The following is a 17716-nucleotide window of genomic DNA, read 5'->3' on the forward strand; positions in this document are numbered from 1 at the left end:
CAGGCAGCATAGGGCAGGGAGGGTATGGCACACACAGGCAGCATAGAGCAGGCAGAGTATGGCACACACAGGCAGCATAGGGCAGGCAGAGTATGGCACACACAGGCAGCATAGGGCAGGCAGAGTATGGAACACACAGGCAGCATAGGGCGGGCAGAGTATGGCACACACAGGCAGCATAGGGCAGGCAGAGTATGGCACACACAGACAGGGTAGGACAGGCAGAGTGCTGCCTATGTGTGCCATACTCTGCCTGCCCTATGCTGCCTGTGAGAGGTGAACATGGCAGGGGTTTGTTCTGGGAGTTTGTTAGCAGTTGGAAATAGCCATTTAATGGTCCCTAAGGTGTTTAATTATGTGCTGGGGGTTGCTGTGCTATCCACAAGGGAGGAGGAGACATGTGGATTTAAGGGTATATCTTAAAATGACATAATATAATTCTTTTACATATGAATGCCGGTTGATATCCCCGCAGTAAGGACCAAGCATTTGGGTTTTTGCTGCACTACCACCATTGTGATAAAATAGGTGTGGTTTGAAGTGGGTGTGGTTTAAAAAAGGGAAGTGGTCAAATGTGGCTTCCATTAGCGGCCTTCCACTATGTATGCGAGAGAAATTCTGGCCCTCGGCACCGCAGAAGTTGGACAGCACTGGACTATACCATTAGTTTTGTTTTAATGTGCAGTAAATGCTTGCATTTTTTAGAGACAAACAATGGCTCATCTTCCTAATAAGTATATTACTGATAGATAGAGAGATAGCTAGATAGATAGAGACAGATAGATATGCTATTAAGACATTTTGTATATAAAGCCAGTAAATAATGCCTCCCTTTAAATAAAACAGACACTGTTTGTCCATATATTGTAATATATTTAAGCCAAATACATCAAAGGTATCCCTGATCTGGTCAATCCTACACTCACTTTTACCTTCCATTATTTATAGGGGTTGGGTTATAGTTGCAGCTGCATTTCTAACATTAAACTTACCAAATGCCCTTTTTATTGGACACCACAGGGATAACCTGTTGCGATTATCAGAGCTACAAAATCCATAATAAAATATGGGTATGGGTTCCCTTATTCAAAGACTCATTATCCAGAAAGCTCTGATTACATGAATACCATTTTCCCTTGAGCCTATTCTAAGTAAACTGCTCTCATTTTTTTAAAACAGCATCTTGTACTTGATAGTAATTATGCTGAATGAATGAACAAATTATGAAAAAACTCGTACCCATAAAATTCTAGGTCCCACACATTCTGGATAATAGGCCCGATACCTAAAATTCTTAATAAAAAATCCATAATTTATATATTTGTCCAAATACTCAAAAAAGTTTTGGCTGAATTCTGAGATCCTGTATTTAATCTCTAATTTTTGAATTATTATTGTGAGCTAGCATGTAGCTTTAGGGAATGATGTATGTATAACTTTATTTATAAAGTGTTACAAGGGTACGCAGCGCTGTACAATCTTACAATATACACAATTACACACAGGGAGGACAAGTAATAAATAATAATAAATACAATAAATAAGTATAAACACACAAAGATTAAGGGGCACATTTACTAAAATTCATTTTGTTCTGGCCTTGAAAGTCATATAAACCCGACATGGTATAAATTCGAATTAAACTCGATCACTGCTGTATTTATAAAATGTCACAATAATGCTTGAATCCTTCCAACAAATTTATGAGTTTACATGCGAAATTCCCAAATTTTTCGATTTGAAAGCATTGTTAAAACTTGAAAACATTGAGTTTAAACTGACATTTGTTTCAATGAATCCTCTTTATTTTTCCAAAACAGGAATTGCTCCAGCAGCCATTTTAGTAGCATTGGCACTATTAGAAAACAGTAATGTGTTTAAGTTTCACTTTAAAGAATAAGTAAATCAGTAAAATTCTAAACAGCCTCCAGAATTACCTACCTTTGTCCCAGCATTCTGTCTGACCTGGTTCCTCAGTTAGAAGTTGATCATTTCCCTTGCTTCTTTGTGCAGAGTGAAGGCCCCCCCACTTCCTGTTCAGTTCTCTCATGACTTCGACTACTGTAGTCAACCTGGAGAGCATTCTGCACATACCTGGAGGCAGCAGGAGCCAGTTTATGCACAAGCAGGTGGGGGCGTGACTTCACTCTGCACAAGAAAGCAAATGAAACGAATAACTTCTTACTGAGGAACCAGGTCAGACAGAATGCTGGGACAAAGGCAGGTAATTCTGGAGGCTGTTTAGAGTAATTTTACTGAAAGGTTTACTTTTTCTTCAAACTGAGTGAAACTGAAAACAATGATAGGGTTAACTTCCCCTTTAAAAGCTTGAACCTGAAAACAATAAGGGGATTAAATTCCCCTTAAGGGCTCTGGCACACGGGGGAGATTAGTCGCCCGCGAACAGGGAGTTTTATCGCGGGCGACTAATCTCCCCCGTGTGCCAGAGCCCTAAAAAGTGTGAAACTGAAAACAAACAATGAGGGGATTAATTTGTCCTTGAAGGACAGGCTGTCACTGACTATTCTATTCCTCTACTATTCTAAGCCTCCATAGGACTCAATGGTACTGGACAGATCAAACCTGTTTATTTTCAAAAAAGTTAACTAATAAATCACGAATTATGGGAGTAATTTTCGGAAAACTCAACTTGTAAATCTTGAAATTATCCAGAAGTATGAAAAAAATCCGACTTTATCTCATAATTGCTTAGTAAATGTGTCCCTAAGTGCCATGTCGTATGAGAAACAGTAGGAAGGTCTCTACCCCATAGAGCTTACAATCTAAGTAATGCTGGTTATTTATTTAAACGAACTAACCTATAGCAATACTTTTCACAGTATAGCTTATATTATTTTATAGTATAGTTATACTATAGTATACATTACTGTCTTAAATAATGGCAACTGAGCATTTAAGCAGAGCCAAATGACTAAATGACTAAAGCATTCAGCACCTAGCCATTTTCTACTTATACATCAAATTGTTCCTCTATTCTGTGACCTACCAAGGGAGCTTGCTAATAAAATATGATTTAATAATCAAAAGAATATGTAACTAACTAAAATATTGTGAAAATCCACTAGTGCTTTATTTATTCAAATCATTTAGTACTGCAGTATGATTTGCAGAACAAAGAAAATAGTTGTGTAAATGCGTAAATAAGACCAACCTTAAATTCTAAGAAAACCAGAAGAGGCAGAAAACATTGTTTAGGTTCATAACTAAGAAGATGAAAGCTTCATGCAACTAGTTATTTTTAAATAGTCACTGTTTTTGTTAAGTACGAGGTGAGGTTTATAAATAATAAATTGTGGCTGCTCTCTGTATTTATCTCATTCTTATTATCTTGCAACAAGAACAAGATTAATTTTCATTGGCTGATGATAAAGTAGAGATTATTATTCCAGATGCCTAAAATGATGTTATTTCTAGACTGTCATAAGACAAATGGAAAGTCTTTTGGACTGGATTGACAAATGTTATTGAGGTTTTTCTATACATTTGACTAATAGTCTCACTGCTAGTTCCAAATACAGTACCTATTCTGTTTGTACACCAAAAGCACAATGTTATGCAGCATTGATCTTGTAGTCACATTTTGAAGGCTCATGAAATCTGCTTACTAAAAGATTAAAGGGGTCCTCCACTCAACAACTGCCTTTGCATAATGAAAAAAATGCATTTCTAAGCGATTTTCCAATATGCATTCATGTTATTGGTTTTAAACTTATTTGCAAATATAAGTGTTCAGAAAAGAAGTATCTACCTGGCTATTTAATCTAGCGGATTAACAGGCCTGGAGAAGAAGGGACTTTTGCCAGCTGAATTTTTTAAATATATAAATAGTAAAAAAATGAAGCAAGAAAAGGGTGGGAGTAATTTTCGGAAAACTCAACTTGTAAATCTTGAAATTATCCAGAAGTATGAAAAAAATCCGACTTTATCTCATAATTGCTTAGTAAATGTGTCCCTAAGTGCCATGTCGTATGAGAAACAGTAGGAAGGTCTCTACCCCATAGAGCTTACAATCTAAGTAATGCTGGTTATTTATTTAAACGAACTAACCTATAGCAATACTTTTCACAGTATAGCTTATATTATTTTATAGTATAGTTATACTATAGTATACATTACTGTCTTAAATAATGGCAACTGAGCATTTAAGCAGAGCCAAATGACTAAATGACTAAAGCATTCAGCACCTAGCCATTTTCTACTTATACATCAAATTGTTCCTCTATTCTGTGACCTACCAAGGGAGCTTGCTAATAAAATATGATTTAATAATCAAAAGAATATGTAACTAACTAAAATATTGTGAAAATCCACTAGTGCTTTATTTATTCAAATCATTTAGTACTGCAGTATGATTTGCAGAACAAAGAAAATAGTTGTGTAAATGCGTAAATAAGACCAACCTTAAATTCTAAGAAAACCAGAAGAGGCAGAAAACATTGTTTAGGTTCATAACTAAGAAGATGAAAGCTTCATGCAACTAGTTATTTTTAAATAGTCACTGTTTTTGTTAAGTACGAGGTGAGGTTTATAAATAATAAATTGTGGCTGCTCTCTGTATTTATCTCATTCTTATTATCTTGCAACAAGAACAAGATTAATTTTCATTGGCTGATGATAAAGTAGAGATTATTATTCCAGATGCCTAAAATGATGTTATTTCTAGACTGTCATAAGACAAATGGAAAGTCTTTTGGACTGGATTGACAAATGTTATTGAGGTTTTTCTATACATTTGACTAATAGTCTCACTGCTAGTTCCAAATACAGTACCTATTCTGTTTGTACACCAAAAGCACAATGTTATGCAGCATTGATCTTGTAGTCACATTTTGAAGGCTCATGAAATCTGCTTACTAAAAGATTAAAGGGGTCCTCCACTCAACAACTGCCTTTGCATAATGAAAAAAATGCATTTCTAAGCGATTTTCCAATATGCATTCATGTTATTGGTTTTAAACTTATTTGCAAATATAAGTGTTCAGAAAAGAAGTATCTACCTGGCTATTTAATCTAGCGGATTAACAGGCCTGGAGAAGAAGGGACTTTTGCCAGCTGAATTTTTTAAATATATAAATAGTAAAAAAATGAAGCAAGAAAAGGGTGGGACCCTTATTATCACAGAGGGGTCACTTTGTTGATGAGAACAGGGAAAAAGCAGAAATACTGAACTCTCATTTTTCAGCTGTCTACAAATGAGAAGGCAGGTAATCGAGGCTTCAATTTTAATAGACCCAATTCTAGTGATATAACTACTGATGCATGGGTCACTCAGCAGGAAATTCAAAATTTAAAAGTAAACAAAGGTCCAGGACCAGATGGTATTCATTCCAGGGAATTAAATGAGCTTAGCTCTATGATTCCTAAACTTCTTCACTTCATTTTTCATGATTCATGGAGGTCTGGCATGGAACTGAGGGACTGGCGAATTGCTAATGTGGTTCCATAATTCAAAAAGGGATCCCGTTCTCAGCCTGAAAACTATAGGCTTGTTAGTCTGACATCAGTAGTAGGAAAGCTTTTGGAAGGGGTAATAAGGGATAGGGTACTTGAATACATTTCAAATCACAATACTATAAGTTTGTGCCAGCATGGTTTTATGCATAAAAAATCTTTATGCAGTATCTTTGACCAGTCTCTCTCCTTCTCTAACCATATTAATAACACTGCCAAAACCTGCCGCTTTTTCCTCTGCAATATTGCCAAGATACGCCCCTTTCTTTCACAAGCAACAGCTAAAACACTAATCTATGCCCTTATCCTTTCCCGCTTAGATTACTGCAATCTCCTACTAACCGGCCTCCCAGACTCCCACCTCTCTCCCCTGCAATCAATCTTAAACTCTGCTGCCAGGATCCTCCTGCTCTCTCCTAAGAGGGATCCTGCTCAGCCTCAATTAAGCTCACTAGCATGGCTGCCTGTCAAGCAAAGGATAGCTTACAAAATCCTTCTGCTGACATTCAAAGCCCTTCACTCCTCTGCTCCTCACTACATTTCTTCACTGGTCTCCCTACATGTTCCTGGTCGTCTCCTCCGCTCCTCTCAGAGCCTCCGTCTCTTTACACCATCCACACCCACTGCGCTCTCTCGTCTTAAACCTTTCTATCTCGCTGCTCCTTACCTCTGGAACTCTATCCCTGAATCCCTCCGTAGGGAACACTCACTAACTCTCTTTAAGAAAAAACTCAGCTGTTACCTTCTGGAGCACTAAGACATTATTTTGCCCAGTCCTGCGCTTATGGGCAAATGCCCATACCTGGTGCACTCTTACCTTCCAGTTTGTGCCTGTATGTTACCCAACCACTCAGATTGTAAGCTCTATGGGGCAGGGACCTCCTTCCTACTGTGTCTCTTACCACATGGCACTTATACATATATGTATTTATTTATTTAATTATTATATCACTCGTCCTCCCTGTGTGTAATTTTGTATTCTGTAAGACTGTACAGCGCTGCGTACCCTTGTGGCGCTTTATAAATAAAGTTATACATACATACATACAATTGCCTGTTATGAGGAGGTGAGCAGGAAACTCAATGCTAGAATGGCAGTGGATGTCTTTGGATCTACTTGGAATTTACTAAAGCATTTGATACAGTACAGCACAGAAAGTTAATGATAAAACTGAGGAATATTGGCCTAGAACATAATATTTGTAATTGGATAGAGAACTGGCTGAAGGATAGATTACAGAGAGTGGGGGTAAATGGAACATTTTCTAATTGGGCCAGTGTGGTTAGTGGAGTACCGCAGGGGTCAGTCCTTGGTCCTTTGCTTTTTAACTTGTTTATTAATGACCTGGAGGTGGGCATAGAGAGAACTGTTTCTATTTTTGCTGATTATACTAAATTGTGCAAAACTATAAGTTCCATGCAGGATGCTGCCGCTTAGATAACAATTTGTCTAATTCTAAGCAGCGTCATTCTGTGACTACTAAAGCAAATAAAGTGCTGTGTTGCATAAAAAAGGTCATGGAGTCAAGGGATGAAAACATATTTTTGCCCCTTTATAGGTCCCTGGTAAGGCCTCACCTTGAGTATGCAACCCCGACAGTCTAACCTCATAGCTTAACTCTCCCATCCCCTTTACCAGTTTAGTTGCAGTTTTGGGCTCCAGTCCTTAAGAAGGATATTAATGAGCTGGAGAGAGTGCAGAGACTGCAACTAAACTGGTAAAGGGGATGGAAGAGTTAAGCTGTAAGGTTAGATTATCAAGTTTATAGATCAAGGCATTTGCGAGGGGACATGATTACTCTGTACACGTACATTAGAAGGGATTATAGACAAATAAGGGTGTTCTTTTTTTCCCAGAAAAATGATCATCACACCAGAGGCCTCCCTTTTAGATTAGAGGAACGGAGCTTCCATTTGAAGCAGCGTAGGTGGTTTTTCACAGTGAAAGCAGTGAGTTTGGGGAATGCCCTTCCTAGAGATGCTGTAATGGCAGATTCTGTTAATGCTTATAAGATGGGCCTGGATGTGTTCTTGAACAAGCATTGTATTCAAGGCTATTGGGATACTAAAATTTACAGTAAGTATTGATGTTGGTATATATGGTCTGTATGTGAGTGGATAGATAGGTCAGTGTGGGTCTGTATGTGAGTGGATAGATAGGTCAGTGTGGGTCTGTATGTGAGTGGATAGATAGGTCAGTGTGGGTCTGTATGTGAGTGCATAGATAGGTCAGTGTGGGTCTGTATGTGAGTGTATAGATAGGTCAGTGTGGGTCTGTATGTGAGTGTATAGATATGTCAGTATGGGTCTGTATGTGAGTGGATAGATAGGTCAGTATGGGTCTGTATGTGAGTGGATAGATAGGTCAGTATGGGTCTGTATGTGAGTGGATAGATAGGTCAGTATGGGTCTGTATGTGAGTGGATAGATAGGTCAGTGTGGGTCTGTATGTGAGTGGATAGATAGGTCAGTATGGGTCTGTATGTGAGTGGCTAGATAGGTCAGTGTGGGTCTGTATGTGAGTGGATAGATAGGTCAGTATGGGTCTGTATGTGAGTGGATAGATAGGTCAGTATGGGTCTGTATGTGAGTGGATAGATAGGTCAGTATGGGTCTGTATGTGAGTGGATAGATAGGTCAGTATGGGTCTGTATGTGAGTGGATAGATAGGTCAGTGTGGGTCTGTATGTGAGTGGATAGATAGGTCAGTATGGGTCTGTATGTGAGTGGATAGATAGGTCAGTATGGGTCTGTATGTGAGTGGATAGATAGGTCAGTATGGGTCTGTATGTGAGTGGATAGATAGGTCAGTATGGGTCTGTATGTGAGTGGATAGGTCAGTATGGGTCTGTATGTGAGTGGATAGGTCAGTATGGGTCTGTATGTGAGTGGATAGATAGGTCAGTATGGGTCTGTATGTGAGTGGATAGATAGGTCAGTGTGGGTCTGTATGTGAGTGGATAGATGGGTCAGTGTGGGTCTGTATGTGAGTGGATAGATAGGTCAGTGTGGGTCTGTATGTGAGTGGATAGATAAGTCAGTGTGGGTCTGTATGTGAGTGGATAGATAGGTCAGTGTGGGTCTGTATGTGAGTGGATAGGTCAGTATGGGTCTGTATGTGAGTGGATAGATAGGTCAGTGTGGGTCTGTATGTGAGTGGATAGATAGGTCAGTGTGGGTCTGTATGTGAGTGGATAGATGGGTCAGTGTGGGTCTGTATGTGAGTGGATAGATAGGTCAGTATGGGTCTGTATGTGAGTGGATAGATAGGTCAATATGGGTCTGTATGTGAGTGGATAGATAGGTCAGTATGGGTCTGTATGTGAGTGGATAGATAGGTCAGTATGGGTTTGTGTGTGCTGGGTTCACTTGGAAGGGTTGAACCTGATGGACTCTGTAAAATCAGAACTAGGGAACAGAAAAAGCTTCTGTCTCTTTACTGTCCTCATACTATGGGTAACTCTAATTTATGGCATCAAAATTACCCTCTCATTTAGCTGATATGAGCCAATGTGCTGAGTAACCACTTGCAAACATAGTGAGGTAAAACAAAAGATTTAATAATGGAAAAAGCAGAGACAATAACCAAGCAGAAATGAAGATAAAAAGCAGACCGTTAAACAATATCTGAGTAAAGGCAGTGGTCTGAGAAGGCAGCAAGAAAGTTCATTCATTAGGGCAGGGCAGGCAGCAGACAAGCAGAAATTTAAAAAATAGGCCAGGGGTCAAAACCCAGACTATGGGGAACAAGGGCAGGGCAGGAACAGACTTTGGGTCCTTTGGAAGGTTTGTCTCAGCAAGAGCTTAATAATTCAGCACAGGGTATAGGAGGAAACAGCCTTAAATTGCCCTTTCATTGGGCTCTTGTCTATAGATGGATCATAATTGTTGTCAGCAGGGAAAATGGATAGGTGGGGCCCTAATCTTTAGCTCCTTTTCCCACCCACACACTAGGACTATAGATGTAGCGAACTGTTCGCCGGCGAACTAATTCGCGCGAACATCGGGTGTTCGCAAGTCCGCAAATTCGCGAACTTTCGGCGATGTTCGCCATTTTGGGTTCGCCGCGTTTTTTTTTTGGCGTTTTTTTTTTGGCATTATTTTTTGGCGTTTTTTTTTTTCATTATTTTTTGGTGGTTTTTTTTGGCGTTATTTTTTGGCGTTTTTTTTTTGGCGTTTTTTTGCCGTTTTTTTTACAAAGTATTTTTCAGAGAAATTTTTGCTTGATCCCCCTCCTGCATGCCACTGTCCAGGTCGTGGCACCCTTTAAAATCAGTTTTCTGGCCAGAAATGGCTTTTCTAGGTTTTAAAGTTCGCCTTCCCATTGAAGTCTATGGGGTTCGCAAAGTTCGCGAATATTCGCGAGTTTTGCCGAAAGTCCGCGAACGGGTCCGCGAACATTTTTGGCGATGTTCGCTACATCCCTAACTAGGACAGCAGATTCAGATGAACTGAAGCTAAGGGTAGGAAAGAAGAGGTATTTATCCAGCGCCAATCACCATTGTACCCTAGATACACTGACTCCTGCTCAACCTGGAGGAACAGCAGCCAGTACACTTCAGCTTCTCAGTCTCAGACCAGGGAGTTCCTGACACAGGCCTCTCTTACACACTATACCTTCTACTATATTCTGTTCAGGGAAGAATGCCTTTCCCATTTTATTCTAGAAAACTTATTTTGTTTTAACTCACCTGTCCTTTGAATTAGGGATGCACTGATTCCAGGGTTTGGCTCAGGATTTGGCTGAACCAAATCCGAATCCTTAATATCACACGCCTTGTTGTCACATAAACAGGGACGTTGAAGTGCTCAGTTCTCTTTAACACTTTCATTTCCGTATTTGCATTTGCAGTATTTGGATGAATCTTTCATGAAGGATTTAGGGTTCGGCCGAATCTAAAAATAGTGGATTCGGTGCATTCATACTTTGAATGGAAGCTCTCGGACAAATCAGTGCATTAGTAAGGTTTAGTTTTATATACAAGCTTATACTACTCTGCATAAGATATTTGGCTTGTGCTAAAATTTATTGGATCTCCCCTTCAGAGTAAGTTAATGTATATGTAATTTACAGTTACTCTTATATTAGAATTGATAGACACTTTGGCTTATGTAACACAAGATTTTGTTGGAGGTGATATTGGGGGAAGGGTGTACATGCTTGAGATAATCTTTTCAATGTAGGAAAATGTATTTTTATTAGATATATAAATAGCGATTGTATTACATAATACACAAAGCTGCTGAGTGGAGACATCTGTTAAATGCCTAATGGAACATCCCTGTATAGCGGGCTTATGTAGGATTAGGGATTTCCAGAATTCCTTGCAAAGAATGTTTCATAACTCATTGAGGGATCCTAGTGAAAGTGAAAGCACTTGTTTTGCCTGCTACCTGCCCTACACTTGACTTGTATTCATTTAAGGGAGTTGATTCTATCCTCCAATGAGTTATTAGGGGTGATATATGAATATAAAATGTGAATTATATTTCAGATGAATAATCTAAATTTAAGAAAAACTACGATTTAAAAACATGATCAGTGCAAATGTGGCTATGATGAACTGGCAAATAATAGGTAGGTCTTTAAAAATATTAAAAGGTATCTGGTACAGGGATGGCTGAGTTCTGTCCTTGGTTTGGAAATACTCATATGATTTGAATTATTCCATTTTCTGCCAGCACCATTTTTTTTCTTTTACTGATCATCAATAGACTCCAAATTTAAAATATAACGTCTTAATATAGTTTGTATATTTTGCATGTGTATTTTTTTATTTACTAAATATAAAAACTAAACTGCATTTTCAAGATTATTTTGCAATCAGCTGAATAACATTATTTACCATAGCATAATACTCAGCGGAGAACAACTTCCTTATTAAGGAACATTCATAACTCTTTGTTAGGTCCTATGAATGGTGAAAAATGACTTACTGGAAAGGTTTGTGAGCTGAAATATGATTTGTCTGACAGTTTAATATTAGCATTACTAACAGTGTTGGATAAACATAACCTGCCACCTACCATGAAAATTACAGAGACCGACAATTCTCAGTTTGTGAGATAAACACTTGTATGGAGCTTGTTTAAAATGGTGGTTTATCAGGATTTAAAAAAATAAAGGTGATGTAAAATGGTTGATCTATGTGTAGGACCAAATAGGTGAATCCGTTTATATACGCAATACTTGAAAGAGGAAACAATCAACCAGCAACAAATGGATAGATTCAATCAGAACATTCATGAACATGCTATTAAGAAGCCTAAAGATCCATACAGAAGGCAGAATTGTCTGGAGAACCACCATATGGTCTTAAAGGTCAACTTGACAGCAACAAAGAATAATAAGAGTTAATTAGCTTTTTAGTATTTGTTTATAAACAGTCCCCAGAGCCCACAGACAGCAGTAGTCAGTAGTCAGACACCAGTTAGAGAAATCTGCCTGAAATACCTGCTTATTGAACTACATGTATTGCATTTTAGATATTGGCCCATATTCAATTCAATGAGAAAAAGTTAAGAATTGAATCTGGCCCATTATTGGAAAACATGCAGTATTTAGTAAATCAATGACTCACTTTAGTCATATAATAATTTAAGTCTATTTAACAAGCTGTCCAGGCAACTACTTGTTAGTCAGTGACATTGCAGGGTGTGAGTAATTACATACTGCACATACAGAGCTACAACATTTTCTTACTGTGGATTAGGTATTAATGATCAGTGTCGGACTGAGATGGCTGGGGCCCACCAGAAAACCCTGGACCATGGAGCTTTAATTCCTCCTCTCCTCCCTGAAACTCTTTATTATCCTAGTCTCTTTCCTCTACATACTATATACTCTATTGTTGCATCCATCAAGCTTCCTTGTTCCCATACAGAAATAGGGAATGACCATGAAATAGGCTAAATAGTTAGAAGCAAGAGGGCTCAGTGACACCTGGGCCCACCGGGAGTTGTCCTGGTATCCTGGTGGGCCAGTCCGACACTAATGCATTGCTTGATTTTATTAGTATCTTTATGCTTTATTAGTATTGTTCCTTTATATAGCTATAGCAAAACTAAGATATAATTAGTTATTATTAGTAGCAAAACAATCCTATTGGTTTTATTTAATGTTTAAATAGGTTTTTTTTTACATAAGGGATGAGGTCCCATACCTGTACAGGTATGGGACCCATTATCCAGAATGCTTGGGACCTGGGGTTTTACGGATAAGGGGTCTTTTCGTAATTTAAATCTCCTACCTAAAGTCTGGTAAAAACATTATTCAAACGGTAACTAAACCCAATAGACTTGTTTTGCCTCCAATAAGAATTAATTATATCTTAGTTGGAATCAAGTACAGGTACTGTTTTATTTACTACAGAGAAAAAGGAAACATTTAACCATTAAATAAACCCAATAGGGCTGTTCTGCCCCCAATAAGGGGTAATTATATCTTAGTTGGGATCAAGTACAGGTACTGTTTTATTATTACAGAGAAAAGGGAATCATTTAACCATTAAATAAACCCAATAGGGCTGTTCTGCCCCCAATAAGGGGTAATTATATCTTAGTTGGGATCAAGTACAGGTACTATTTTATTATTACAGAGAAAAAGGAATCATTTAACCATTAAATAAACCCAATAGGGCTGTTCTGCCCCCAATAAGGGGTAATTATATCTTAGTTGGGATCAAGTACAGGTACTGTTTTATTATCACAGAGAAAATGGAAATCATTTAACCATTAAATAAACCCAATAGGGCTGTTCTGCCCCCAAAATGGGGTAATTATATCTTAGTTGGAATCAAGTACAAGGTACTGTTTTATTATTACAGAGAAAAAGGAAATCGTTTTTAAAAAATGTGAATTATTTGATTAAAATGGAGTCTATGGGAGACGGCCTTCCCGTAATTTGGAACTTTCTGGACATTCTTGTTTTGTAAATGAGTGGGCTGTGTTGCTTAAGCTACTATATGTGAAGATAAAGCTGTTTTTTTTTATAAATATATAGTTATGTATATGCAAAATTAGGTTTCTGAAATTAACATTTGTAATTAATTTTAGATTTTGTGTATTGTTGCAGTTCTTTCCAAAAGGATGATGAGGACTATGAAGATGCACCCTCTAATAACACATGGCTTTTGACACGTAAATTCCATGATAATGATGTAACTTCAATTTTAAATGGGCTTTTAAAGGGATATGATAACAAGCTTCGACCAGATATTGGAGGTAAGTGTGCACCATGGTTGGTACAATACCTCCTTTATTGTAAAAACATTTCAGGTTCAGATATGATGCAAAAACTCTACTGTGATAAAGTAGTCAAAGCTATGACTATGAAGATTTTCATTCATCCAGGTCATGGTATATCTAGTATAAATAAATCTAAAGCAACTGGACTTGTTAATCACTTAACAAGTCCAGTTGCTTTATATTAAGAATTTGGATATGAAGCTGCCAGAAGTAATACAGATCAAAATCCTAAAAAAGAAGTTGTTTAGAATTGGCCATTCTATAACATACTAAAAGTTAACTTATAGGTAAAGAACCCATTTAATACTATGGGATGTGAATACTGTATTGTGTGGTTATCTATTAGTGCTGTTTAATTTTATCAAAATGTGAGTTTATTGCTTAATACATAAAAACTCATGCATGTTCTGTTCATTACTATGGTATTTGTGAAAAGTGTATTTATATAGTAGACTCTAACTTTCACCCATTAATAAATAGGCTTCTAAAGATCCCATAAGAATGAACAGAACATGGGTGACTTTTTATGTATTAAGCTTTAAATTCACGTTTTGATAAATCTGCCCCTAAATGTTTTATTAGCTGAGTGCAAGGAAAACCACACACAAGCTTTTTGGGGGGACTCCTTTATCATTTGTATAGGTTTACCTGATAAAGGAGTCTTCATCAAGAGCTTACTGTATGTGTATGTTTCCTTGCACTTGGCTAGTAAAACATGTGGGCTCTGTTGGACCCACCAAAAGGAATCTTTTTTGTGCTATAGTAGCATAGTAGTATAGAAAGTATTATTTAGAACTAATGAAAAAAAGCACCTACATTGTACTAGTGCAGATAGCAATACAGGTATGGGACTTGTTATGCAGAGTCAATGGGAGATGGACTTCCCATAATTCAGAGCTTTCTGGATAATGGATACCATACCTGTATCAGGTTTATAACCAATTAGCCTAAATTAGCCAATAAAACTTGTTGCTAATTGCTTGTACCAGCACTGGTGTAATTTGGCACTGATTTTGCTAATGGACTACATTTATATGTAAAAAGACAATTCCCTAAGAATTTAGTACATTTTGACTATAGTTATAAAATCATGTTGATATTTTAACTATTTTTTATAACACATGTATTTATTTATTCATATTCTTTGAGCTATATTTTCTTTTGCCTACAGTTAAACCAACAGTAATACACACGGATATGTATGTAAACAGCATTGGGCCAGTAAATGCTATCAATATGGTAAGTATATTTAGAAGATATAAGGGCAGAGCTGTTAACGTTATAGTTACAGAACATGGGAGATTTGAGGGGCGTGGCATAAGACAAAATTCATTATATCACCACACATTCACAGAAGCCGTTCTGATGCTGCTTAAAATTTACTGCACACCCACATTAGGCCCTGAGTGTAAAAACCAATTACTGTGAATGTGGAAACATATTCAAGGATTAGCTGAAATATCGGGGGAATTATTAGGAGACTGAGGCATGGGCCTTGAAAACATGTAACTCCCAGGGTAATTAGGGGGTTGACAGCTCTGTAAGGGAGGTCAGAAGTTTCACATCATTCATGACAAAAATAATAACTTGATGAACTGGTAAAAGTCTGGTAAAGACATAAATAGTATATATATATATATATATATATATATATATATATGAATTATTGAGAGCACAATACGAGTGCTAAACCTGATAAATATAACAAAACTCAATATTAAAGGGTAATCAGACGTAGAAATAAATTAATTCCAGTCAGTGTCTTATTGTTTTGAATTACTGTTGATTTATCAACTGTTGATGATATCAAACTGGCGAATCCTGAAGGATATCAATATATTTGTCCATTTAACAAGACCTTATTGAACTTTTAAACAAATGTTCACATTTTTTTGCAATTTAACTCCAATATCAGTTCATAGAATGTGCTCTGATTTGTGCAGTCAAACACCATTTTGATTTGTGAAGCAATGCAGTGCCAAACACTATCATCAGTATAAATCCTCACTGTATTGTATGTAATGTATGCTGGGAGAAAGGAGAATAAGAAAGGAAATCCAAATGGCACAGAAAGTTAAAGTGTTGCAATATTATTAAATCAACCCCACCATTTTTACCAACTTTCACAAAACTTAGCAATGGATTTAAAAAGGAATTCATTAAACTTCCTTCCCATAACTTTGTAAATGACCCCCTGTAGTGTTTAAAAATAAAATCAAATGGTAATCCAAAATGAATGAATAAGAATACACACCCCAATATACAACAGAGTAATACTAAAAAAGACTTTGTTTCTTGTGTTTAACTTTCCATATTTTTTGTTTCAACAACTACAGGAATATACAATTGACATCTTTTTTGCCCAAACATGGTATGATAGACGGCTGAAATTCAATAGCACTATAAAAGTTCTCAGATTGAACAGCAATATGGTTGGTAAGATCTGGATACCTGACACATTCTTTCGCAACTCAAAAAAAGCTGACGCGCATTGGATAACAACACCCAACAGAATGTTAAGGATATGGAATGACGGCAGAGTACTTTATACTTTAAGGTATATTCATCTCATAATTGTAATTACTCAGCTGTGTTAATGAAGATAGATAGATAGATAGATAGATAGATAGATAGATAGATAGATAGATAGATAGTTATTATAGTTCAGAAATTGGGGGGGGCATTTACTAAACTTGATATTTTCTTGGTTCAGTTTTTGATGCAACAACCCAACTTTTCTGCAATTTATTATGCCGCAAAACAGTGACAATTCTGAATGCAAAAATATGCCATCTAAAACCTGTCGAGAACATGTAGAAGTCAATGGCAGATGTCCCCTTTACAAATGGAAGATCTTTCTTTGCTTCGTGGTTTTTGAGGTTTTCGGGGGGTTTTTTAATGTTGGTGTTTGTGCACCATATGTGCTTTTTCAGTTTGGATTCTTTGATAACTAGCATTCTTGGAAATGAGCTTTTTTACAATTTCAAAAAAAGTATAAACCCAAAAAAAATCAGTTTTAGTAGGACCCCCCCAAAGCTCCTGGGCTGTGAAATGAAGTGCAGAGGCCTCTGGCAATTTCTCAAAGAAGAAAGGCAGCATGCAGATTGCAAAGGGCATATTGCACCTGTTGCATATTTCCTTCAAAGTCATAAATTACCTCTTATATTGTATTCCTACTCATTTAAGGAAAACCCTAGGGCCCAAACATTAAGAATAACCAATCCTATACCTTTATCGGTTATGTAATATGCAAAATACAAGGAAATATTTAATTTTGTTTTTAAAGTTTATCAAAATATCATGGACAACAGAAACCATATCTCCAAACTACATACTTCTTATTGAGCATCTGTATTCAGCATTCTAACGAACAGAATGTTAAGTGTAATTAATTACTAGCTAAGATTACAGTACCCTGCGTATTGGCCAAGATTAAAGAAGCTGTTTGACAAGATTACAAGAGCTATTTGAAAGGGGATATGTAGGCCTTTAATCCCCCTAGGAGAATAATAAAACAGTTGCTTGTTCATCTAAAGTTTTCAAAGAATCAAAACTTGATGATAATTTGATGGCACATTTTTATAGTAATATTCTTTATATTAACTACCTGGCTTGGAGGTTAACATTTCTACTGGATATAAAAAATAAAGACAAAAAGGAACACCAAGAGCCCCAATAGTGTAATATGTTTTTACAAGGAGTAATGGTAGAGTAAACAAATTAATACATTATCTACATTGCCTGATGAAGCAGGAAAAGCCTGCGAAACGCGTTGCAATATTGTTGTGAATAAACTATTATTGAAAATTACCACTTTTGTTGGTATCTGCCTGGAGGAGGTGCCTCTGTTTTGTCTTATCATTTCTACTGGATATGTTTGGCATACCATTGGTAAAAAAACAATATGACAAGGCAGCAAGTTTAGAACACCTTGACTGCATACATAAGAAATATATTTCTTACCATTTAAATCAAAGAGCATTGATTTAATGTAGTT

At 37.0% G+C, this 17716-nt stretch overlaps 1 protein-coding gene across 2 annotated transcripts in view; it reads left to right on the plus strand.

Annotated features, from left to right (window-relative positions):
• Window positions 1-17716, plus strand: part of gabrg2 (gamma-aminobutyric acid (GABA) A receptor, gamma 2) — a 66003-nt gene that overhangs the window by 14020 nt on the left and 34267 nt on the right. For both annotated transcript variants that reach the window (XM_031898735.1, XM_004912779.4), the window contains exons 2-4: window positions 13547-13695; window positions 14891-14958; window positions 16056-16276. In XM_031898735.1, coding sequence (XP_031754595.1) covers window positions 13547-13695; window positions 14891-14958; window positions 16056-16276 — 438 coding nt within the window. The remainder of the gene's footprint in view (window positions 1-13546; window positions 13696-14890; window positions 14959-16055; window positions 16277-17716) is intronic.

This window comes from Xenopus tropicalis, chromosome 3 (genome assembly GCF_000004195.4).
Source record: "Xenopus tropicalis strain Nigerian chromosome 3, UCB_Xtro_10.0, whole genome shotgun sequence".
NCBI lineage: Eukaryota > Metazoa > Chordata > Amphibia > Anura > Pipidae > Xenopus > Xenopus tropicalis.